At 39.4% G+C, this 25,358-nt stretch overlaps 1 protein-coding gene across 2 annotated transcripts in view; it reads left to right on the top strand.

Moving 5' to 3' along the window:
* LOC139756822 (carboxypeptidase D-like) overlaps positions 1-20,789 on the top strand; it is a 151,081-nt gene extending 130,292 nt beyond the window's left edge. Inside the window, exons 27-29 of one of the 2 annotated variants that reach the window (XM_071676643.1) lie at positions 8,168-8,431; positions 15,602-15,793; positions 20,653-20,789. In XM_071676643.1, the coding sequence (XP_071532744.1) occupies positions 8,168-8,431; positions 15,602-15,793; positions 20,653-20,756 (560 nt within the window). In that variant the 3' untranslated portion in view covers positions 20,757-20,789. Of the gene's footprint in view, positions 1-2,128; positions 2,217-8,167; positions 8,432-15,601; positions 15,794-20,652 lie in introns of those variants that run through there. The other variant, XR_011714449.1, reaches the window with a different exon arrangement.
* The last annotated feature ends 4,569 nt before the right edge of the window (positions 20,790-25,358 follow it).

Raw genomic sequence — 25,358 nt, 5'->3', positions numbered from 1 at the left:
CGAAAGAAATGGCCCAACCCACCCCCATACACATGTATATACATACGTCCACACACGCAAATATACATACCTACACAGCTTTCCATGGTTTACCCCAGACGCTTCACATGCCTTGATTCAATCCACTGACAGCACGTCAACCCCGGTATACCACATCGCTCCAATTCACTCTATTCCTTGCCCTCCTTTCACCCTCCTGCATGTTCAGGCCCCGATCACACAAAATCTTTTTCACTCCATCTTTCCACCTCCAATTTGGTCTCCCTCTTCTCCTCGTTCCCTCCACCTCCGACACATATATTCTCTTGGTCAATCTTTCCTCACTCATTCTCTCCATGTGCCCAAACCATTTCAAAACACCCTCTTCTGCTCTCTCAACCACGCTCTTTTTATTTCCACACATCTCTCTTACCCTTACGTTACTTACTCGATCAAACCACCTCACACCACACATTGTCCTCAAACATCTCATTTCCAGCACATCCATCCTCCTGCGCACAACTCTATCCATAGCCCACGCCTCGCAACCATACAACATTGTTGGAACCACTATTCCTTCAAACATACCCATTTTTGCTTTCCGAGATAATGTTCTCGACTTCCACACATTCTTCAAGGCTCCCAGAATTTTCGCCCCCTCCCCCACCCTATGATCCACTTCCGCTTCCATGGTTCCATCCGCTGCCAGATCCACTCCCAGATATCTAAAACACTTCACTTCCTCCAGTTTTTCTCCATTCAAACTCACCTCCCAATTGACTTGACCCTCAACCCTACTATACCTAATAACCTTGCTCTTATTCACATTTACTCTTAACTTTCTTCTTTCACACACTTTACCAAACTCAGTCACCAGCTTCTGCAGTTTCTCACATGAATCAGCCATCAGCGCTGTATCATCAGCGAACAACAACTGACTCACTTCCCAAGCTCTCTCATCCCCAACAGACTTCATACTTGCCCCTCTTTCCAAAACTCTTGCATTCACCTCCCTAACAACCCCATCCATAAACAAATTAAACAACCATGGAGACATCACACACCCCTGCCGCAAACCTACATTCACTGAGAACCAATCACTTTCCTCTCTTCCTACACGTACACATGCCTTACATCCTCGATAAAAACTTTTCACTGCTTCTAACAACTTGCCTCCCACACCATATATTCTTAATACCTTCCACAGAGCATCTCTATCAACTCTATCATATGCCTTCTCCAGATCCATAAATGCTACATACAAATCCATTTGCTTTTCTTAGTATTTCTCACATACATTCTTCAAAGCAAACACCTGATCCACACATCCTCTACCATTTCTGAAACCACACTGCTCTTCCCCAATCTGATGCTCTGTACATGCCTTCACCCTCTCAATCAATATCCTCCCATATAATTTACCAGGAATACTCAACAAACTTATACCTCTGTAATTTGAGCACTCACTCTTATCCCCTTTGCCTTTGTACAATGGCACTATGCACCCATTCCGCCATATATATATATTTTTTTTTTTTTTTTTCATACTATTTGCCATTTCCCGCGATAGCGAGGTAGCGTTAAGAACAGAGGACTGGGCCTTTGAGGGAATATCCTCACCTGGCCCTCTTCTCTGTTCCTTCTTTTGGAAAAAAAAAAAAATATATATATATTTCACTTTTAATTGCGAGTTTTGCATGATCTAAGAATAGGGAAGCAGTAACCATGTTAGATTTAAGTCCAGAGATTGCAGTTTCTACTAGTGTTTCTTTTGAAATCATTTCTTGCACATAAGTTTGAAAAACTACAATTCAACATTAAGTTATCTTAAACATGTTGGGCATGAATATATTGTCCACAGTGTCATGGTAACACCACATAATAACATTTATAAAGCTTCTTCCCAAAAGGTGGGGTTTTTATGTGGGTGCTGCAAATGTTTTTATTTTGAGCAGCTGTTACTTATCTACAGTGGCCTCATTCATCCCAGAATGGAGTACTGCTTGCATATCTGGGGCATCTCTTCTTTCACCTCTTTCATAGTCTTGTTTACTCCCCTGCAAAGACTTCTGAACTATCCACATCCATCTACTGTGATGTATCTGCCCTGTTTCAGCCACTACTTTCATGAGCTTTTTGTGTTTTCCAGCCACTGAGGCCTGAACATGGTATGCAGCTAGTTGCTTCTTCCCCTGGTTTTTGTGTGGAGGCCAGTCACATGGAGGTTAAGTGTTATGGTAATTTCTTTTATCCTCAGCAGCAAAGCTTTGGAATTCTCTTGCCTCTTTTATCTTTCATTCTTCATTGCCTCTTTTATCTTTCATTCTTCATTTAACCTTTCTGCATGTAAGGGTCAGGTCTACAAACACCTAAGGAACTCCGATTATTATTTTTGTTGAACGAGTAAGGAATTGCAGTGTAAGTGAGAGTTTTGTTAGTCAGCAGAGAATGTTTGAAAAAGCTAAACAGGTTATGGTGAAATTGTTTAACATATAGAGGATGCGTGAGGAGAGACTGACCATGAGGATATATGTGTCAGAAATGGAGGCGTTAAAGGGGAGAGGGAGACTAAAGATGAAATGGAAAGATGGAGCGAAAAAGGCTTTTATTGATCTGGGCCCAAACATGCAGGAGAGCGTGAGGCATGCATGATGAAAAGCATTTTAGAGCAATATGGTAGCCAGGGGCTGATGTGCTTTCCCAGGACTGAATGATTCAGGGGAAATCAGGAAAAGATGTGTGGGGCCTGGTTATGGATAGGGGGCTCTGGTTTCAATGCACTTTACAGGACAACTCAAAAGTGGATGTGGGCAAATATAGCCATTCTCCTTTTGTTCCTGTTGCTGCCTGCCTAACTTGGGAAACAGTAAACAAGTATGGTAGAAATATATGATACAGTAAACCCTCGATTAAACAGAATGATATGGGAAAGGGGGTGTCTGTTTATGCCAAAAGTCTGTTGAATAAAAAATATAACCTCTGGGCCATTTTTGTACATAGTACAGGTACACCACTGATTCGCCGGCACTCTTGGTTCCAAAGCCTTGCCATACTAACCATTTTGCTGGACCAACCGTGGTCACGTAATAATGATTCATCATCACGCCTCTAGCCCATTAATTATACACCTCCCATGTGTCTTGAGTGTACCATGGACTGCTAGAAATTTGAATTAGATGAATATTAGATATAAATTAAATAGATTTTTTTTTTTTTTTTTTTTTTTTTGCTTTGTTGCTGTCTCCCGCGTTTGCGAGGTAGCGCAAGGAAACAGACGAAAGAAATGGCCCAACCCACCCCCATACACATGTATATACATACGTCCACACACGCAAATATACATACCTACACAGCTTTCCATGGTTTACCCCAGACGCTTCACATGCCCTGATTCAATCCACTGACAGCACGTCAACCCCGGTATACCACATCGCTCCAATTCACTCTATTCCTTGCCCTCCTTTCACCCTCCTGCATGTTCAGGCCCCGATCACACAAAATCTTTTTCACTCCATCTTTCCACCTCCAATTTGGTCTCCCTCTTCTCCTCGTTCCCTCCACCTCCGACACATATATCCTCTTGGTCAATCTTTCCTCACTCATTCTCTCCATGTGCCCAAACCATTTCAAAATACCCTCTTCTGCTCTCTCAACCACGCTCTTTTTATTTCCACACATCTCTCTTACCCTTACGTTACTTACTCGATCAAACCACCTCACACCACACATTGTCCTCAAACATCTCATTTCCAGCACATCCATCCTCCTGCGCACAACTCTATCCATAGCCCACGCCTCGCAACCATACAACATTGTTGGAACCACTATTCCTTCAAACATACCCATTTTTGCTTTCCGAGATAATGTTCTCGACTTCCACACATTTTCAAGGCTCCCAGAATTTTCGCCCCCTCCCCCCACCCTATGATCCACTTCCGCTTCCATGGTTCCATCCGCTGCCAGATCCACTCCCAGATATCTAAAACACTTTACTTCCTCCAGTTTTTCTCCATTCAAACTTTCCTCCCAATTGACTTGACCCTCAACCCTACTGTACCTAATAACCTTGCTCTTATTCACATTTACTCTTAACTTTCTTCTTTCACACACTTTACCAAACTCAGTCACCAGCTTCTGCAGTTTCTCACATGAATCAGCCACCAGCGCTGTATCATCAGCGAACAACAGCTGACTCACTTCCCAAGCTCTCTCATCCCCAACAGACTTCATACTTGCCCCTCTTTCCAAAACTCTTGCATTCACCTCCCTAACAACCCCATCCATAAACAAATTAAACAACCATGGAGACATCACACACCCCTGCCGCAAACCTACATTCACTGAGAACCAATCACTTTCCTCTCTTCCTACACGTACACATGCCTTACATCCTCGATAAAAACTTTTCACTGCTTCTAACAACTTGCCTCCCACACCATATATTCTTAATACCTTCCACAGAGCATCTCTATCAACTCTATCATATGCCTTCTCCAGATCCATAAATGCTACATACAAATCCATTTGCTTTTCTAAGTATTTCTCACATACATTCTTCAAAGCAATCACCTGATCCACACATCCTCTACCACTTCTGAAACCACACTGCTCTTCCCCAATCTGATGCTCTGTACATGCCTTCACCCTCTCAATCAATACCCTCCCATATAAATTAAATTAAATGGAGAAAAACTGGAGGAAGTAAAGTGTTTTAGATATCTGGGAGTAGATCTGGCAGCGGATGGAACCATGGAAGCGGAAGTGAATCATAGGGTGGGGGAGGGGGCGAAAATCCTGGGAGCCTTGAAGAATGTGTGGAAGTCGAGAACATTATCTCCGAAAGCAAAAATGGATATGCTTGAAGGAATAGTGGTTCCAACAATGTTGTATGGTTGCGAGGCGTGGGCTATGGATAGAGTTGTGCGCAGGAGGGTGGATGTGCTGGAAATGAGATGTTTGAGGACAATGTGTGGTGTGAGGTGGTTTGATCGAGTAAGTAATGTAAGGGTAAGAGAGATGTGTGGAAATAAAAAGAGCTTGGTTGAGAGAGCAGAAGAGGGTGTTTTGAAATGGCTTGGGCACATGGAGAGAATGAGTGAGGAAAGATTGACCAAGAGGATATATGTGTCGGAGGTGGAGGGAACGAGGAGAAGTGGGAGACCAAATTGGAGGTGGAAAGATGGAGTGAAAAAGATTTTGAGTGATTGGGGCCTGAACATGCAGGAGAGTGAAAGGCGGGCAAGGAATAGAGTGAATTGGATCGATGTGGTATACCGGGGTTGACGTGCTGACAGTGGATTGAATCAGGGCATGTGAAGCGTCTGGGGTAAATAATGGAAAGTTGTGTGGGCCCTGGATGTGGAAAGGGAGCTGTGGTTTCGGACATTATTGCATGACAGCTAGAGACTGAATGTGAACGAATGGGGCCATTGTTGTCTTTTCCTAGCGCTACCTCACACACATGAGGGGGGAGGGGGACGGTATTCCATGTGTGGCGAGGTGGCGATGGGAATGAATAAAGGCAGACAGTGTGAATTGTGTGCATGTGTATATATGTATGTGTCTGTGTGTGTATATATATGTGTACATTGTGATGTATAGGTATGTATATTTGCGTGTGTGGACGTGTATGTATATACATGTGTATGGGGGTGGGTTGGGCCATTTCTTTCGTCTGTTTCCTTGCGTTACCTCACAAACACGGGAGACAGCGACAAAGCGAAATAATAAAAAAAAATGAAATACAGGTAATTTAAGTTCTTTATGGAACAACTTAGCCTGGTCCATTATCATGCTACCTGACAAGTTCACTCTATCACTCCAACGCTGTTGAAACCATTCTATGATCACTCGATCATGCTCAGTACTCACCTCTTTCATAGTCTTGTTTACTCCCCTGCAAAGACTTCTAATGGTGGCCATGGTAATTTCAAGTTCTCTCTCGTAATTTTGTCCAGACTAAAGGCGGTGCCAAGCCATCAGTTGCCTGAAATTCGCTGGTGTACCTGTATACAGTTCAGACACTTTCTTTTAACTCCTCTATCACTTGATGCCATTTTGAATCGTAAGGATTGCAAAATTATGTAATAGATAATGTCACAGTTCTCTGTATTCAATCTGACTTCACAGTAGCTTGAGGTAGACAGACTGAAACAAAGTGAGTATACCCCACACTACCAAAAACAAGTGTGATATGAGTTGCGCGTTTGAATTTTTTTATTTTTTTATTATTATTAATTGATTTTTTTTATTTGCCCAGTCCGTTAAATCTGAAATCCATTAGATTGGGGTCCGTTAAATCGAGGGTTTACTGTACTCGTTTGTCATTCCATGCAAGATAGCCTTAATGGGGACATATTTTTGTCGTTAACTTGTTGACTGTTGTATAAAAGGAAGAAATATCACATTTGATGTCAGTAAAACCACAACTCTTCTGGATATAATCCCTTAGGTTGAGGAGAAAGAATTCTAGCTCCATATTCCACGCATGTCTTAGAAGACAACTAAAGGGGGTGGGAGCGGGGGTCTGGAAACCCTCCCCTTTTTGTATTTCAGTTTCTAAACGAGTGAACAGAAGGAGTCAAAAAGGGAGTGTTGATCCCCCTCAGAGGCTTAGATTGGGGTGTTTGTAATCAAGATGAGAAGAAAAGAGAGATAGGTAGTATGTTTGAAGAAAGTAACCTGGATGTTCTGGTTCTGAGTGAAATGAAGCTCAAGGGTAGAGGGGAAGAATGGTTTGTAAATGTTTTGGGAGTATCAGGTTAGTGAGAGAACAAGATCTAAGGAAGGAGTAGCACTACTGAAACAGGAGTTGTGGGAGTGTGTGATAGAGTGTAAGGAAGTAAGTTCTGGCTTGATTTTGGTAAAACTGAAAGTGGAGGATGAGAGATGAGTGATTATTGGCGCTTGTACATCTGGTCATGAAAAGAAAGCTTATGAGAGGCAAGTATTTTGAAGCAGTTTAGTGAGTGTCGGCAGTTTTGGTGCATGAGACTGAGTATTACTGATGGATGATTTAAATGCAAAGGTAAGAAATGGCAATTGAGGGTATGATTGATGCACGTGGTGAGTTCACTGTTATAAATGGAAATGGTGATGAATTTGAGGAGTTATGCTGAAAAAAGACTGGTGATTGGGAATACCTGGTTTGAAAAGAGAGATATACACAAGTATATGTATGTGAGTAGGAAAAATGATTAGCTGGCTTTATTTGATTACGTATTAATTGATTGGCATGTAAATGAGAGACTTTTGAATGCAAATGTGCTGAGAGGGGCAGCGGGTGGGATATTTGATCACTGTCTTGTGGAGGCAAAGGTGAAGATTTGTCGAGATTTTCAAAAAAAGAAGAAACAGTGTTGGGGAGAAGAGAGTGGTGAAAGTAAGTGAGCTTGAAAAGGAGACTTGTGTGAAGAAATACCAGGAGAGATTGAGGGTGGAATGGCAAAAGGTGAGAGCAAATGAAGTGAGGGGAGTGGGTGAGGAATGGGATGTATTTAGGGAATCAGTGATGGCATGTGCAAGAGATGCATGTGGCATGAGAAAGGTAAGAGGTGGGTAGATTAGAAAGGGTAGTGAGTGTTGGGATAAAAAAGTAAAGTTGCGAGTGAAAGAGAAAAGAGAGGCTTTTGGGTGGTACTTACAGAGGAGTGCAAATGACTGGGAGATGTATAAGAGAAAGCAGCAGAAGGTCAAGAGGAAGGTGTAGGGATTGAAAAAGAGGGCAAATGAGAGTTGGGATGAGAGAGTATCATTAAACTTTAGGAAGAATAAAGAGATGTTTTCAGAGGTGGTAAATGATGTGCAAAAGATAGGAGAATGAATGGGAACATTGGTTAAGGGGGCAAAAGGGGAATTGATAACTGGTTGTGTTGGAGTTAGGAGGAGATGAAGTGAGCATTTTAAAGGATTGTTGAATGTGTTTGATGATAGAGTGGCAAATGTAGGGTGTTTTTGTCGGGTTGGTGTACAAAGTAAGAGGGTCAGGGCGAATGGTTTGATTAAGATTATACAGATCTCCAGGAAAATGGATACATAGCACTCTTGATGGGCTTAATGCAAATTACCCACTTCAGAAACTCTGAAATGAAAATTATGCCTGTCTTGACATTTGTGACTGAGCCTGTTCAATTGTGATCATCAGTGATTGATAGTTTTTTTGATAATCAGGGTCTGGGATTTTCTTCAGGGTATGTTACTGATCTGTACAATGCACCTTTATATGGAGCCAAGATTAGCATTGAGGGTTCACCGCACATTGTAACTTCGGTGGATCATGGATCCTGGTGGCGACCCCTGTCTCCAGGTGTCTACACACTGTCAGTGCAGCTTGATGGATACTACGAAGAGACAAAGCTTGTGCAAGTCATGGGAGGAGACTTGGTCGTCTTTAAGCTGAAGAGAGATGACCGTGTAATGGAGCTTCCCAGAATGGTGTTCATTATCCTTGCTGGTAAGTACTAAAGATTTCCATCACTACTTATCTTTGAATTTATTTGTCACATGTAGACATGCAAATGTAGAATATTGTGTATATATGTAGCATTCCAAGTTTTTAGGACTATTTCAGTGGAACTGCCCGTTACAAAAATTTTCTTCGTTTGAACTGAACATTAACACTCACACTCACCACGACAGTCATGTTATGTCAATATGTAGTCGAATTGGCAACTGATGCAACACTTGCATCATTCAGACAAAAAAATAAATCCCCTTAAATTGAAAAAATGCATTTGACATGGAATTTTGGTACATCATTCCTAAGGTCTGCCCTCTCATGGTAATGCACATTTATTGAGATATATGGCAACTCTACATAGTGCTTGCCATAAGTGCATCAGTTACCTTCCAGTAGCCATGCTTGAAGGTGCAGTTTGCTAGTCATTTAAAAAAAATTCTACCTCACCTCACTCACTTCATCTCTAAATTATTGTGCTATAATTTTCACTTTCAAAACTGCTTTTAAAGTGTTTATTTGTATATTTTGTGATACATCATAGGGGATTAAGAATACTTCCCACGTATTCCCTGCGTGTCGTAGAAGGCGACTAAAAGGGGAGGGAGCGGGGGGCTGGAAATCCTCCCCTCTCGTTTTTTTTTAATTTTCCAAAAGAAGGAACAGAGGGGGCCAGGTGAGGATATTCCAAAAAAGGCCCAGTCCTCTGTTCTTAACGCTACCTCGCTAACGCGGGAAATGGCTAATAGTTTAAAAGAAAGAAAAAGAAACATCAATAGTTCAAACTTTTAACTATCATTTTTGTGTGAACTGCTTTTTTCTCACATAATACAAGTATCTCTTCCCTCATAAAAGTGATGCAGAGTATTTCAAAATGTTATAAGTATATGTTTTGTTACAATTTAGGACGTTTAGAATTTTATAACATGAAACATTGTATGCTCAACCCCGATACAATGCATCACTGTGTGCATACATATGGCCAACGTCTGGTCATTACTGTTAATGATGACAAACTAAACAAAGCCTTAGCACAGTGCGAACCATACTGTGAATGTAATTGATTATTCCACTGTGTCTCAGAGACTGCTTTTCAGTGTATCATATTTTGAGGGACTTAAAGGTAAAACGTGCTCTCTCTCTCTCTCTCTCTCTCTCTCTCTCTCTCTCTTTCTCTTTCTCTCCCTCTCCCTCTCTCTCTCTCTCTCTCTCTCTCTCTCTCTCTCTCTCTCTCTCTCTCTCTGGTAAGATTGTTACGAAATATATTTTATCAGTATATTACTGCAAAGACTGTAATGTATACTATGTTGTTTAACAGGAAGAGGATGGATTGTTTTTATAAAATCATTTTCAACCAGAAGAGTATGTGCTAGAATTCTAGAACCACAATAACAAACCTAGATAATTATACTAACAAACAGAATAATAAAAAGATGAAAATGTACATGAAATAAATGGCAAAAACTAAAAACAGAGTGAACAAGATTGGCGATTATTTTTGATATTCACAGTGCGAACCATACTGTGAATGTAATTGATTATTCCACTGTGTCTCAGAGACTGCTTTTCAGTGTATCATATTTTGAGGGACTTAAAGGTAAAACGTGCTCTCTCTCTCTCTCTCTCTCTCTCTCTCTCTCTCTTTCTCTTTCTCTTTCTCTTTCTCTCCCTCTCCTCTCCTCTCCTCTCTCTCTCTCTCTCTCTCTCTCTCTCTCTCTCTGGTAAGATTGTTACGAAATATATTGTATCAGTATATTACTGCAAAGACTGTAATGTATACTATGTTGTTTAACAGGAAGAGGATGGATTGTTTTTATAAAATCATTTTCAACCAGAAGAGTATGTGCTAGAATTCTAGAACCACAGTAACAAACCTAGATAATTATACTAACAAACAGAATAATAAAAAGATGAAAATGTACATGAAATAAATGGCAAAAACTAAAAACAGAGTGAACAAGATTGGCGATTATTTTTGATATTCCATTTTTTTCAGCCTTAGTTTACTTATATCCAGATTCTGATTTCACCCATGTAAAGCTTAAGAATGACCCTCTTTTTTTCTTATATAACACTTTTTGTGTTATGGAAGTGGATCATAGGATGGGGGAGGGGGCGAAAATCCTGGGAGCCTTGAAGAATGTGTGGAAGTCGAGAACATTATCTCGGAAAGCAAAAATGGGTATGTTTGAAGGAATAGTGGTTCCAACAATGTTGTATGGTTGCGAGGCGTGGGCTATGGATAGAGTTGTGCGCAGGAGGATGGATGTGCTGGAAATAAGATGTTTGAGGACAATGTATGGTGTTAGGTGGTTTAATCGAGTAAGTAACGTAAGGGTAAGAGAGATGTGTGGAAAGAAAAAGAGCGTGGTTGAGAGAGCAGAAGAGGGTGTTTTGAAATGGTTTGGGCACATGGAGAGAATGAGTGAGGAAAGATTGACCAAGAGGATATATGTGTCGGAGGTGGAGGGAACGAGGAGAAGAGGGAGACCAAATTGGAGGTGGAAAGATGGAGTGAAAAAGATTTTGTGTGATCGGGGCCTGAATATGCAGGAGGGTGAAAGGAGGGCAAGGAATAGAGTGAATTGGAGCGATGTGGTATACCGGGGTTGACGTGCTGTCAGTGGATTGAATCAGGGCATGTGAAGCGTCTGGGGTAAACCATGGAAAGCTGTGTAGGTATGTATATTTGCGTGTGTGGATGTATGTATATACATGTGTATGGGGGTGGGTTGGGCCATTTCTTTCGTCTGTTTCCTTGCGCTACCTCGCAAACGCGGGAGACAGCGACAAAAAAAAAAAAAAAAAAAAAAAAAAAACACTTTTTGTGCTTACTCAGTTTTCTGTTGGCAAAAGCACAAGTTGATTGTATTTAAAACTAAAGGGGAACCAATGTTTCATAGAATGTAGTTGGTTTTATATGAAAAAATTAATCAGTTGCAGAAAAATCTGTAAGAAGAGAAAGGATTCCTGCTCAGCTCTTCTATGCCCGGAGGTCACAACTATCCCTGTGCGTTTGGGGGATGATGGTATTGGTCAGTCAGAGCACGAGGGTGTTAATATTGACTGTCCTATATGAATGTGTAACCATATGTACTACTATAATGATCAGGTTAAAGATTTATTATTAGATTCCCTTGCATAGTATAGAGAGTGGACTTTCATGATTTATTTTTTATCCCAGCTGTGGTGCTTCTTATGCTTGCTCTAAGCTGTTTTGCCACATGGAGAATTGGATGCTCTTTAATCTTTCCAGTTTTCAAGTCTCAAGATCCTTGCTGCTTTTAATATACTCTTTGCTTTCTTACCAATTTAAATTTTGTTTGCTTTGTGTGACTGCTTAAAAAAATGTAATCACTGAAAGCTGTTTTATGTTTTTTTTCTGTTAAGTCCTGGACATGACATGAACAAAAGATATCCCATTTGTGGGGATCTCAGGTGAAAGTAAAAGTGAAATGTATGAGAATAAAAAATGTGGAAGTAATTGATTTAAGCTCTTTGGTGTTTGTTGACTTGACTTTTAAAAGTGGTAAAAGTATAGGAAGAGGGAAAGCCAAAACAAAAAAGAGAATACCACAACATTGCTGTTTAAAGGAAGGAGGTGGTATCATAACAATCAATCCTTATGTGGCTCTCTACATAGAAGTTAAGGGAAGCAGCAGCAGTCACATGCTGCATTTTTGAGTCTTAGTGGCTGGAACACATGCAGAAACTCACAAGAGCAGTGGCCAAAATTATACCTGTAGGAAGAGGGAAAGCCAAAACAGGAAAGAGAATACCATAACATTGCTGTTTAAAGGAAGGAGGTGGTATCATAACGATCAATCCTTATGTGGCTGGTCTCTACATAGAAATTAAGGGAAGCAGCAGCAGTCACATGCTGCATTTTTGGGTCTTAGTGGCTGGAACACATGCAGAAACTCACAAGAGCAGTGGCCAAAATTATACCTGTAGAACAGAGAGAGGTCAGCAATATCACATCAGACAGAAAGAGTTGGTTAAAGAGAGGTGATAGCACAAATCTTTTGATTTCCTTCATGCTAAGTGAGAGGTGGATGAAGATCAACCTCTGATATGCAAGCCATACTTCATACTAGGGTAAGTGAGATCCATATAGATATGGAATTGCTGTTCTGAAGAAAAATAATTTTGGCTCCTATGTAATGCCCTCGCCTTTTGAGAAGATTTTGTGATATCCATCCCGTGGTGTTTCCAAGATAGAGGATATGGCTATGCTCTATATTTTTGCAAGCTCAGTTGCAGTAATTTGAAATAGAATATGATATAAAATGAATGAGATTTAGAAAGGTATAGGAAGGAATTGCATTTTCTGCTTTTGTATTTAACCATAAAAACGGCTTCCCCATCCTTAGATGATGCACAGATCCAAAGTATGAGAGAAAATACTTTCAGAGTGAGAAAGAGTAAGTTTTTAAGTCAGGAGGGGAGGTGAAGTGAGTGAAAGTATATAGAGTAGAATTATCAGTGCAAGAGTTGTAGATGGAACATTAGGTAGGAGCATTAGTTAGAAGTATGCTGAAATATAAGGCAGGAACATTAGTTGGACACATTAGGCAGAAGTAGTCAGTACAAACATTAGGTATGAGTATCTGAAAACACTGCTAGAGTTGCCCTCTGCCAGTATCCTGGTAAGGGTAAAGGCTCGGCCAAAGGCTAATGACTGAGCAGAAGAAAGAACAGTGAAAATGATTCAGGCAAGTTCTGGTTGGTTCGTGAATAAGAAATGTTACAATTACCACAGCATCAAGATGACTGGTGGTGCTTCTTCTGATGTCGTTGCTGCTAAAAATTTACCAAGGACTCACAAGACCATTATCAAGGAAGGCACTTATCTCTCAATACAGAATTTTAATGTGGACAAAACAGGATTATTTCAGAAGAGAATGCCTTCAAGAATGTACATTTCTTATGAAGAGAAGACTGCACCAGGATTCAAAGCTGCTCAGGTTCACCTTACACTGCTTGTGGGTGCCAGTGCCAAAGTAATCTTAAATCATCAATAGTCAACCTTTCGGAAATTCCAAAAGCTGCAAAGGGATACATGCAGCAATTTTTACCTGTCTGTTATCACTCTATTTGAAGGGATGGATAACAGGCAAAGTTTTCTGAGATTATTTTGTTGCAAAACACCATGTAGAGCAGAGGGAGTACTGTGCAAAGAACATAAGTGTTCAGATTCTTCTTATCAGTAATGCCCCTTGCCATCCACCTTCAATACAGGACCTTAATGAGAGCAGAGTAGTCTTCCATCTGCCCAGTGCTACAACTGTAATCCAGCCAATGGACCAAGAGATGGATATCATACCCAGGCTAATCTGTCCCTCTGCCTTGCTAAACCTAATGGCCTTGCTTTTATTCACATGTTCTTTCAAGCTCATCCTTTCTCACTCTCTTCCTAACTCACTCACCAGCTTCTGCAGTTTCTCACTTGAATCTGCCACCAGTGCTGTCATCAGCAAACAACATCTGATTTACTTCCCTGGCCCTCTTACCCCAACAAACTGCATATTCATCCCTCTATCCAAAATTTCTGCTCTTACCTCCACCACTCCATCCATAAACAAATTAAACAGCCATGGTGACATCACACACCCTAACTGCAGACCAGCCTTCACGTACAACCACTCACTCTCCTCTCTTCATACTTTTATACCCTTGATAAAAACTATACCCCAGTTAACTAAGCCAGGTACACATTTTATCAAACCAGTTCCTAGGGGAGGATGAACAGGTGGGTTGACTGTGGACTGGTTTCTGCAACCAGGATTCAAACTTATGCAGACTCAACCCTTGGGCAGGCCAGAAATGCACCATAGTCAGCAACGTTAACTGCAACATTACAGATGATCCACCTTTCCAAAGAGAAGACTTGAGGCAACTAATAGTTGTTTTTTTAGCACCAATAAGATCAATACAGAAACTTATTGTCTGATGGGCATCTTGATGTCTACTGTAAACTGAAAATTGATATTTTCTTCCACGCCAGTTTTGAACTTTGTAATTTTTGAAAATCACAATTTATAGATTTCCGGTACTTAGGTGCACTATTGTGATTTTTATTCTCCAACAAAGCAAGCCAGAATTAACAAATTTGAGAATATTTAGAAGCATTATTGTACAAGTAAAATTGAGGAAATGTATCAGATGAACTGTCCTTAGAGATTGAAAGAATTAAGTACATAGTCTGGAAAAATTAAGGAGAATGTATGCTGATTTATCCATGACAAGAGCTATATTCTCCAACAAAGCCAACCAAAATCAAAATCTATATTCTGTCAGTATCTTTGACATCAGTTCCTGCCTGGAACTCCCTCAAGGGGTTGGCCATGGCAATAGAGTGACTCCATTAATAGTGTATTAACAGTAGCTCACATGCTGCTTCGTAGCCTTTTGTACCTCACCCTTAACAGGCCACTGGCAAAGGGCAACTCTAATACGGTGTTAGCAGAGACTACTTGTACCCAATGCTCCTGCCTAATGTTCCTGCATACTAACCTTAATTTTTCTACTTAATGCTCCAACCTAAAGGTTCCTATCTACAACTTCTATATAATGCTCCAGCCTAAAGGTTCCCACCTACATCTATCTATTGCTCCTACCATTTCGCCAAAAAGCAGGGCTAGCATATAGCATATATCTACAAGAATGCTCTGGACTGTGTTAGAAGGCTTCAAGCTACCAGCCAGAGTGGTGGAGAAACCATTTGATATATACCTAACAGAATAGAAAACCTAAACAAAAAGAGCGGACAATTGGCTAAAGAACGGTTCCAGATAAACTTATGATTGGCATTAATGCATTGTTTATGGTTGCAAAAAATGATAGTATTGTAACAATAATCACAGTAAGTACTGTGCTGTAATCTTGTCTTACAGCCAAACCTTATCATAGGCTCTTGTTGGTAGGTGCTGTCTTGGCTCTCAGTACTAAATCAGGGCGCAGTGATTTTAATGACAGTATTTTAAGGTAGTTTTTACTGCCTTGCCACTGTAGTTTACAATTTCTTCCTTTTTTTTCTCTTTCATCTTTTTTTCTCATTAAGATCTCATAGTTACTGTAGTTTACAATTTCTTTCCTTTTTTTCTCTTCTTTTTTTTCTCATTATTATGTGATAGTTACTCTCAGCTGTTTCTGCTTACCCACCAGGTTCAGTTACATTGCTGCTTATGGTATGCTGTCTCTGCATTGCAAGCATCCGTTCACAGGCACAGAGAAAAAAGACGTATGGGTTCCATCAGCTTTCTCATTCTGTTGATATATTCAATGATTCTTCATCAGCATCTGAAGATGAAACAGAAGCAAAGCTCCTTCGTGAAAACACAAAGAGCAAGATGAAAAGTAAGTGAAAATGTTTATGTCTTCGATTGTTTTGATACAGAGTATATGATTCGCAAAAATTGCTACCATTTTAGATACAGAGTATATATATGATTGGCAGAAATTGCCGCTGTTAGATAAATGTAATTGGTGTTAGATAATGGAAACACATTAGACCATATTTGCTAGAATATGTACTTTAATATCCCATAGGGAAGTAGATCTTTTACATGATGATTTTTTAGTATTTGAAGATTTGGATGAGTGATGTAGTTGAGTTCCCTGAGATCAGCTGCTTTATTTATAGGACTGTTCTAGTTCAATAGAATTCAAAAGAAACTTTCCTTGGGAAGGCCCAGGTTACCAGATAAGAAAAATTATGTTTGATATTAAAGTTAGGGACCCTCCAAAGGGAAATTGAAAGAGCAGTGATGGATGTAGATCCTGGAGAGAAACATTGTGTGGTGGATCACATAAATAGATGGGTGGGGTGGAGAGGAATGAGAGAAAGATATGGGATCCCAGTTTTATATGACCATGTTGAAAGAATCCTTGGACTTTGCACATCAATAAGCTTGAATGTTGCAAATATATATATTAAACTTACTTTCATGCTTGTACTACAAATTAAACTTACTTTCATACTTCTGCCCCAGGAACCCTTTTAATGGGGCTCCCACAGTACCCAGAAAGCCATCCATATCTACTAAGCAGGGACCAGAGGTCAAGAAGTGTGATGATGTTATATGTTTGTCTAGATGGGGTGAGTGCAGGGCAGTAAAGAAGTGGGTGTTGGGTGTCTTCATTGTGGAAGCTGTATCTTGGGCAAGAGGGGTCTTATTTTTTATTTTGAATTAATAGAATAAATTTTGTCATGTTGTTTTACTCAAGGGATTGGGGTATCTGTGAATGAGTATAGATTGATGAAGGATGAGTGGAGATGAGCTTTTTATTTCTGTGTAGAGCTTGGTAGAGGTGGATAGTTATGAGGTTGTTTGAGTGAGAAGAGGTTGTGGTGATGCATTAAACAGTTTGCTAAATATAGTAAGGTGAGACTGTACAGGTTTTTTTTTTTTTTTTAGGTGTTTTATGTTTGATGTATCTAAGCACCTGGTTTATAGTTTTCTTATATTTACTTTTGTAAAGTTCAGATTAGTTTAGATGAGCAGATAAGTTGATAGGAGAAGATATGGAGTGTTTTTTCTTGTCCATCATGGTGCCAGAAAGTGTTCTGAGGGCTTTTAGTTTGCTTAGGGCCTTGTGATAATGTTTGTGATGTGGGAAGTGAGTTTCATGTGTGTTGTATTTAATACCTAGTATGGTTGGTGATTTGTTGAATGGGAGTGGTTGATCATTCAAGTGTTATTATTCAAGAGGGAGTAGGTTGGATGTGTGCCTGTCATTTGGTAAGAGTATGACGATGGATTTTCATGGGGATGGAGACATTCTATTTTGAGTAAGCCATTGTTCAGTGCACCAAGCCATGGTTGTTACTCTAATCCTTTGTGCCCTTATTTGAACTCCTGGCTGATGTATTATTGGCAATACTTGGTATAAGAAGAGAGATATACATAATTATACGTATGTGAGCAGGAGAGATGGCCACAGGGCATTATTGGATTACGTGTTAATTGATGGGCGTGTAAAGGAGAGACTTTTGGATGTTAATGTGCGGAGAGGGACGGCTGGAGGGATGTCTGATCACTTATCTTATGGAGGCAAAGGTGAAGATTTGTAGAGGTTTTCAAGAAGAGAGAATGTTTTGGAGAAGAGAGTAGTGACAGTAAGTGAGCTTGGAAAGGAGGCTTGTGTGAGGAAGTGTAGAACAGCAAAAGGTGAGAACAAATGAAGTGAGGGGAGTGGATGAGGATTGGGATGTATTTAGGGAAGCAGTGATGGCTTGTGCAAAAGATGCATGTGGCATGAGGTGGGCAGATTAGAAAGTAAGTAAGTAAGTAAGTTTTTATTAGTCAAATTGTAATACAAGATATATTACAAAATGAAATTCTTCTTGGCTTTGAGAGCTCCCTAGTGTTTCTACATTAAAAGAATAATAAAATCAATAAAGCAATAAAATATTAAAGGAAACACTTTAATATTTTACTTTCCTATTGTGATGACAAATGATTGAAAAGGAGGATGCTTTTAGGTACAAAAGACTTTCTGTATCTATCAGTACGCTGCATGGGCAAAGCTAACCTCCTTCCTGATTTTGAATATGTGTAACAATTGTATAGCGGATGGGTTACATCTTTCATAATCCTATCTACTTGTTTCATTACGCCTGTCTGATAAAGCTTATCTAGTGATGTGGTGGCCGCACCTAATTTTCCTGCCTTTTTAACAATTCTTCCCAACTTATTTTTATCTTTACAAGTAAGTATCCCATACCAGGCAGTCACTGAAAAATTTAGAACTGATTCTAATATTGATTTGTAACATAAGTTAATGATCACTTAATCTACATTTAGGTTGTGCAATATACGTACAAAGTGTAGTCTTTGGTTACATTTCCTTGACACCATATCCGTATAAACACTGCCTTTCAACTGGTCATCAATCATAAGTCCCAAATACTTGTACTGGTTTACTCTTTGAACATTTTCTTCCTCAATTGTTAATAAGTCGGGTACATGTTTATTTTTAGTTCCAAAATTGAATATCACCTCCTTAGTTTTCTTAACATTAAGCTCCAAAAAATTTTGTTTACTCCAGTCAACAAATTTTTTGACTTGAGTTAAATAGGGTTCATAATTATCATTGACAACTTTTCCTAGGATAACTGTATAGTCGGCATATTTTATAATAGTACAGTCATCAGTTCCACTCCTACAATCATCTGTGTACAAAGTAAAGAGAACAGGGGACAATACACAACCTTGGGGTGCTCCTGTGTTGGTAACTACCACATAGACTTGACATTATTTACATTGGTATATTGAGGTCTGCGTTAAAAAGCTAAAAATCCATTTTAAGATGTTTCTATTTACACTCATTTGTAACATTTTATTAAGCAAAATATGAGGTTGCATTGCGTTACATGCTGAACTAAAATCGATGAACAGTGCTCTAATTTGTGATTTAGTCTTATCTAAGTGCTCATTAACATCATTTAATAATGTAAGTGTTGCATCCTGTATACTCCTATTATAGTAATAAGCAAACTGCATAGGGTCTTTTAAATTATTTGTTCTTTCACAGATGTAGTTTTTCAATATACTTTCTAAACATTTCATAATGTTAGATGTCAATACTACAGGTCTAAAATCTTTGGGATCTTTCGGACAGTTAATTTTTGCAATAGGTTTCACTTGCGATTCTTTCCATTTATAAGGCACCACTCCCTGATCTATTGAGTCCTGAAATAATGTGGTCAGTGCAGGTGTCAGTTGTTTAGCACAGTGTTTAAGTACCCTTGCAGACATCCCATCAGGCCCTGTAGCTTTACCTGCTCGTATTTTCTGCAGGGACTTCTGCACGTCTTCTTGCCTAATTATAATTCTCTCATCATTGTTAGATTGTATTTCTGTCATTACCTCATTACACGCATCACTGAAATCATGTCTTTCAAATCTCGCAAAAAACGCATTTATTTCATTCACATATATGTTGATATTTTCTGGTTCAGGCATACTCTGTTTCTTCTTGTGCCCGCATAGGGTTTTAAGTCCCTTCTAAGCGTCTTTTATTCTATTTGTCTTAAACATGCCTTTAACTTTTTCTTTGTATATTCTTTTAGATTCAGTTATTTTCTTATCTATGTTTCTTTGCAATGTTCTTCTTTCAGCAACACTTCCATTCCGCACAAGTCTATGTTTTCCATTTAGCATTGATTTCAGTTCTTTTTTAATCCATGGTTTATTGTTTGGATATATCTTTATTTTCTTGGGTGGGACGATCATATCAAAGCAAAAGTGGAAATATGTATTAAAAGTGTCTAAATTAGTGTTGATGTCAGTCCCATTTTCTATGAGGACAGACCAGTCAGTCCAGTCAAAACATGCTTGTAGTTGTTCCATGGTGTTATTATCCCATTTTCTAATCTCAATTTCTTTCGGTTTCACTCTTTTCAGTAATTGTTTATATGTAGGTATGCAGGGTAGTGAGTGGTGGGATGAAGAAGTAAAGTTGTTAGTTAAAGAGAGAAGAGAGGTGTTTGGACAATACTTGCAAGGAGGGAGTCCAAATGACTGGGAGATGTATAAATGATAGTGGTAGGAGGTCAAGAGAAAGGTGCAAACATTGAAAAAGAGAGCATTTGCTGCTAAGTCCACCCCTAGATATCTAAAACACTTCACTTCCTCCAGTTTTTCTCCTTTCAAACTCACATCCCAACTAACAGACGAAGAATGACCCATCCACTCATATAAACATACATATATATACATAAATGCCCATACATGTACATATACATACACATATACATATACATATCAACATATACACATATACATACACGTAAACAAATGTATACACGTATATACACATGTACATGTTCATACTTGCTTGCCTTCAATCCATTCCCAGTGACACCCCACCTCACAGGAAACAGCATCCTTTCCTCCTGCTTCAGCAAAGGTAGCACCAGGAAAACATATATGCCGGGCCCCCATTCTATTGACTAACCCTAAGGGGAGGATGAGCAGCTGGGTTGACTGTGGACTGATCGCTTCAACCAGTGTTCGAACCTATGTGGCGGCCCATGAATGTATTACAGTCAGGAACTCTTAAACACTACACCACAGAGGTCCATACTTAGCATGTTTAGAGATGACTCCACGTGGATAGCTTAGCTTTAGATGAGTCAGGTAGGTAAATCAATGCTTCTGCAAAGCTCAGTGCTCTTATCATATAAACATTTCCTTTTTTCATTTTTTCAGAAAAGCGAGTGAGCAGTCTACCTTACCATGATTTAGTATCCAGTTCATCTGATGAAGATGAGCTCTTCGTTAAGGCTTCATTTCCTAAGAAGGTTCAGCGATGACTTGCCATCACACTGTGATTTTTTTAACAAAAAGAATATAAATGACTACTTGTAAATGAAGGTTATATATATACATATATATATATTCCTATGAGTCCACGGGGAAAATGAAACATGATAAGTTCCCAAGTGCACTTCCGTTTAATAATCACATCATCAGGGGAGATATAAGAGAGAAATGTAACAGTCAGTTGATATACAATGAAGAGACGTAGCTAGGACGCCATATGGTAAATATGTTTACCAAATGACGTCCTAGCTACGTCTCTTCATTGTATATCAACTGTTATATTTCTCTCTTGTATATCCCCTGGTGATGTGATTATTATACGAAATTGCGCTTGGGAACTTATTGTGTTTCATTTTCCCTGTGGACTTATAGGATCACTTGATCACGTGCAAGATTGTAATACTTTCCAATATATATATATATATATATATATATATATATATATATATATAATTTTTTTTTTTTTTTTTTTTTTTTTTTCCATACATATTCACCATTTTCTGCCTTAGCTAGGTAGTGTCAAGAACAGAGGACTGAGCCTTTGAGGAAAAAATCCTCTTTTAGTTCCCTTTGTTCCTTTTAGAAAAACAAAAACTGGAGGGGAGGATTTCCAGCCTTCTGCTCCCACCCCTTTTCGTCGCCTTCTATGACATGCAGGAAATACATTGGAAGCATTGTACAGTTACAGTGCACACTGTGAGCATGCATAATAGTAACTCATCTTTGTATGTACATACATGTACATTCATGTTCACCTTACACTTTTGGTTCATGTAATTTATAGTAAATTGTAAGAGAACAAGAGTAAGAGAAATTATAGAGAATGTAGTGCAATCAAAGAACAGATCATTTCCTCACGACAGGTTCAGCTGCAGTCGGCAGTTTGTAACAGCGTGGGCACTTGGTTGACGTAGAGTCATTTTTTTATGCACATTTATATGCACCTTACACTTATGGTTCATGTAATTTAGTGCAAAGATTAAGAAAACAATGATTATTAATAAAAACTAAGCAAATAATTGGCTTGAGCTAGCCATGGAGCTTATGTCTCACACAGTATACTCAATAGAGTCAGTGTTCAGTTGAACACATTAATTTTGCCTGTGACCTTCCCTATTTTGGCAACTTACATCATTTTGAGCTATCACTTTGGATTCCAAGAAGAGAACACTTCCTCAAGTTCAGTCCTGCTAAATGTGAGGATGTTACACTCACTTTCCTCAAGAAAATAGCAATGATATAAAAGTTTGATGAAAAGTGTAAAGTGGAAAAAATAATATGCTGAATATGGTGTTGGTATGTCCACCATCTATGACTTAGAGAAGAACAAGGAGAAAATATTGGAACTACATTGAAAGTGACTCCAGTCAAGGTTCGCATTCATCTAACTATTAATTTATTGCTCTTAATAAATGTCTTAATTAAAGATTAGTACTGTGCTGTACTGTAATAGTGGGAGAAATTATCATATACTCACCACATGCAGATACCTTACTGTACTTCTCACTGCCTCAGGACCATTGACTACATAGCTGTCAGTCCTGCATCTACCTATGTATGTACTCCAATCCACCTACAATAAAAGTGAATTACTTAGAATAATCTAATGATTCAGTTAGAGCTTTGTTTTAATAAATGATTGTATTTCTTAATAACTTAGTCCTTTAGATATCATCTCCTTCCCTCATGCATTTTTCTGTGCATTGTTTCAAAAGGCATCTCTTTTTATTTCCATTTTTAATATAAAGGAAGCGTAACAAAATGTTTTTTATTCATGTACTCATTTTTTAAAAACACAGCAATGTATTCTTTAATGTTTAAACAAATGCCTAGCTAGAATATACTCAGTATGATAAGGGAAAGAGTTGGAGATTCAATTATTTTAGTATTTTTAAGATAAATGATTATGCTAGTATAAGAGTGCTGTGAATTAGAGGACTATATTTTATTAATAAAATTTGCTTGCATATCTAGAATTCACTGTTTCCTAGACCTACAGAATCCTTGGAAATGTTCACTATCTGCTTTCCAGAAAAATTCTTGGTCCAACAACCACCTAGTTCCAACCATTCCAAATTAATTCAAGGACTAGAGTGAATTGAAACACTGTGGTACACCAGGGTCGACATGCTGTCAATGGACTGAACCAGGGCATGTGAAACGTCTGGGGTGAACCATGGAAAGGTCTGTGGGGCCTGGATGTGGATAAGGAGCTGTGGTTTTGGTGCATTACACATGACTGCTAGAGACTGAGTGTGAATAAATGTGACTTTTTTGTCTGTTTTCCTGGCGCTACCTTGCTGAAGCAGGGGCAGCGATACTGTTTCCTGTGGGGCCGGGTGGCACCAGGAATGGATAAAGACAAATAAGTATGAATATACACTCGTGTATATATGTATATGTCTGTGGGAGTATGTGATAGAGTGTAAGAAAGTAAATTCGAGATTGATATGGGTAAAACTGAAAATGGATGGAGAGAGGTGGGTGATTATTGGTTCTTATGTACCTGTTCATGAAAAGAAAGATCATGAGGCAAGTGTTTTGGGAACAGCTGAGTGAGTGTGTCAGCAACTTTGATGCACATGACCAGGTTTAGTGATGGGTAATTTAAATGCCAAGGTGAGTAATGTGGCAGATGAGGATATAATTAGTGTACATGGAGTATTCAACATTGTGAACAGAAATGGTGAATTTAAGAGCTTGTGGATTTGTGTGCTTAAAAAAGACTGGCCTTTGGAAATACCTGGTTTAAAAAGAGATGTATATAAGTATACATATGTAAGTAGGAGAGATGGTCAAAGGCATTATTGAATTATGTGTTAATTGATAGGCGTGTACAAGAAAGACTTTTGGATGTTAATGTGGTGAGAGGAACAGCTGGATGAATGTCTGATCATTATCTTGTAGAGGCGAAGGTGAAGATTCGTAGAAGTTTTCAAAAAAGAAGGGAAAATGTTGGGGAGAAGGTTAGGGGATGATAATATAGGTTCAGCAGAGCTGAGGGACAAGTTAATTGGGATGTAAGTTTGAATGGAGAATCATTAGAGGAAGTGAAGTGTTTTAGATATCTGGGAGTGGACTTAATAGCCATGGAAGTGGAAAGGAATCACTGGTTGGGGGAGGGGCGAAGGTTCTGGGAGTGATAAGAATGTGGGGAAGGAGAGAATAGTACTTCCAAGAATGTTAAATGGTTCCAAGGCATGGGCTATGGATAGAATTGTATGGAGGAGGGTGGATGTGTTGGAAATGAAATGTTTGAGGACAATATGTGGTGTTAGGTGATTTGATTAAGTAAGTAATGAAAGGGTTAGAGAGACGTTTAGAAATCAAATGAGTGTGGTTTAGAGAGCAGAAGAGGGTGTGTTGAAATGGTGGGGAGAATGAGTGAGGAGAGGTTGACAAAAAGGATATATGTGTCACAGGTGGAGGGAACAAAGAGAAGCGGTAGACCAAACTGGAGGTGGAAGGATGGAGTGAGGAAGCTTTTGAGGGTGAAATGGTGTGCAAGGATGCTTCACATGCCCTGGTTCAATCCATGGACAGCACGTCGACTCCGGTATACCACATCGTTCCAATTCACTCTATTCCTTCCACGCCTTTCACCCTCCTGCATGTTCAGGTCCCGATCACTCAAAATCTTTTTCACTCAATCTTTCCACCTCCAATTTGGTCTCCCACTTCTCCTCGTTCCCTCCACCTCTGACACATATATCCTCTTGGTCAATCTTTCCTCACTCATTCTCTCCATATGGCCAAACCATTTCAATACACCCTCTTTTGCTTTCTCAACCACACTCTTTTTGTTACCACACATCTCTCTTCCCTTTCATTGCTTACTCGATCAAACCACCTCACACCACATATTGTCCTCAAACATCTCACTTCCAACTCATCCACCCTCCTTCGCACAACCCTATCTATAGCCCATGCCTCGCAACCGTACAACATTGTTGGAACCACTATTCCTTTAAGCATATCCATTTTTGCTTTCCAGACATTCTTCAATGCTCCCAGAACTTTCGCCCCCTCCCTCACCCTGTGACTCACTTCCGCTTTCATGGTTCCATCCGCTACCAAATCTACTCCCAGATATCTAAAACACTTCACTTCCTCCAGTTTTTCTCCATTCAAACTTACCTCCCAATTGACTTGCCCCACAACCTTCCTGTACCTAATAACCTTGCTCTTATTCACATTTACTCTCAGCTTTCTTCTTTCACACACTTTACTAAACTCAGTCACCAGCTTCTGCAGTTTCTCACCCGAATCAGCCACCAGCCCTGTATCATCAGCGAATAACAACTGACTCGCTTCCCAAGCCCTCTCATCCACAACATACTGCATACTTGCCCCTCTCTCTAAAGCTCTTGCATTCACCTCCCTAACAACTCCATCCATAAACAAATTAAACAGCCATGGAGACATCACGCACCCCTGCCAGAAACTGACTTTCACTGGGAACCAATCACTTTCCTCTTTTCCTACTCATACACATGCCTACAGCCTTGATAAAAACTTTTCACTGCTTCTAGCAACTTGCCTTCCACACCATATACTCTTGATACCTTCCACAGAGCATCCCTATCAACTCT

This window comes from Panulirus ornatus, chromosome 23, assembly GCF_036320965.1.
Source record: "Panulirus ornatus isolate Po-2019 chromosome 23, ASM3632096v1, whole genome shotgun sequence".
Classification (NCBI taxonomy): domain Eukaryota; kingdom Metazoa; phylum Arthropoda; class Malacostraca; order Decapoda; family Palinuridae; genus Panulirus; species Panulirus ornatus.
The sequence above is the reverse complement of the archived record's forward strand: the minus strand, read 5'-3'. Positions and strand labels throughout refer to the sequence as shown.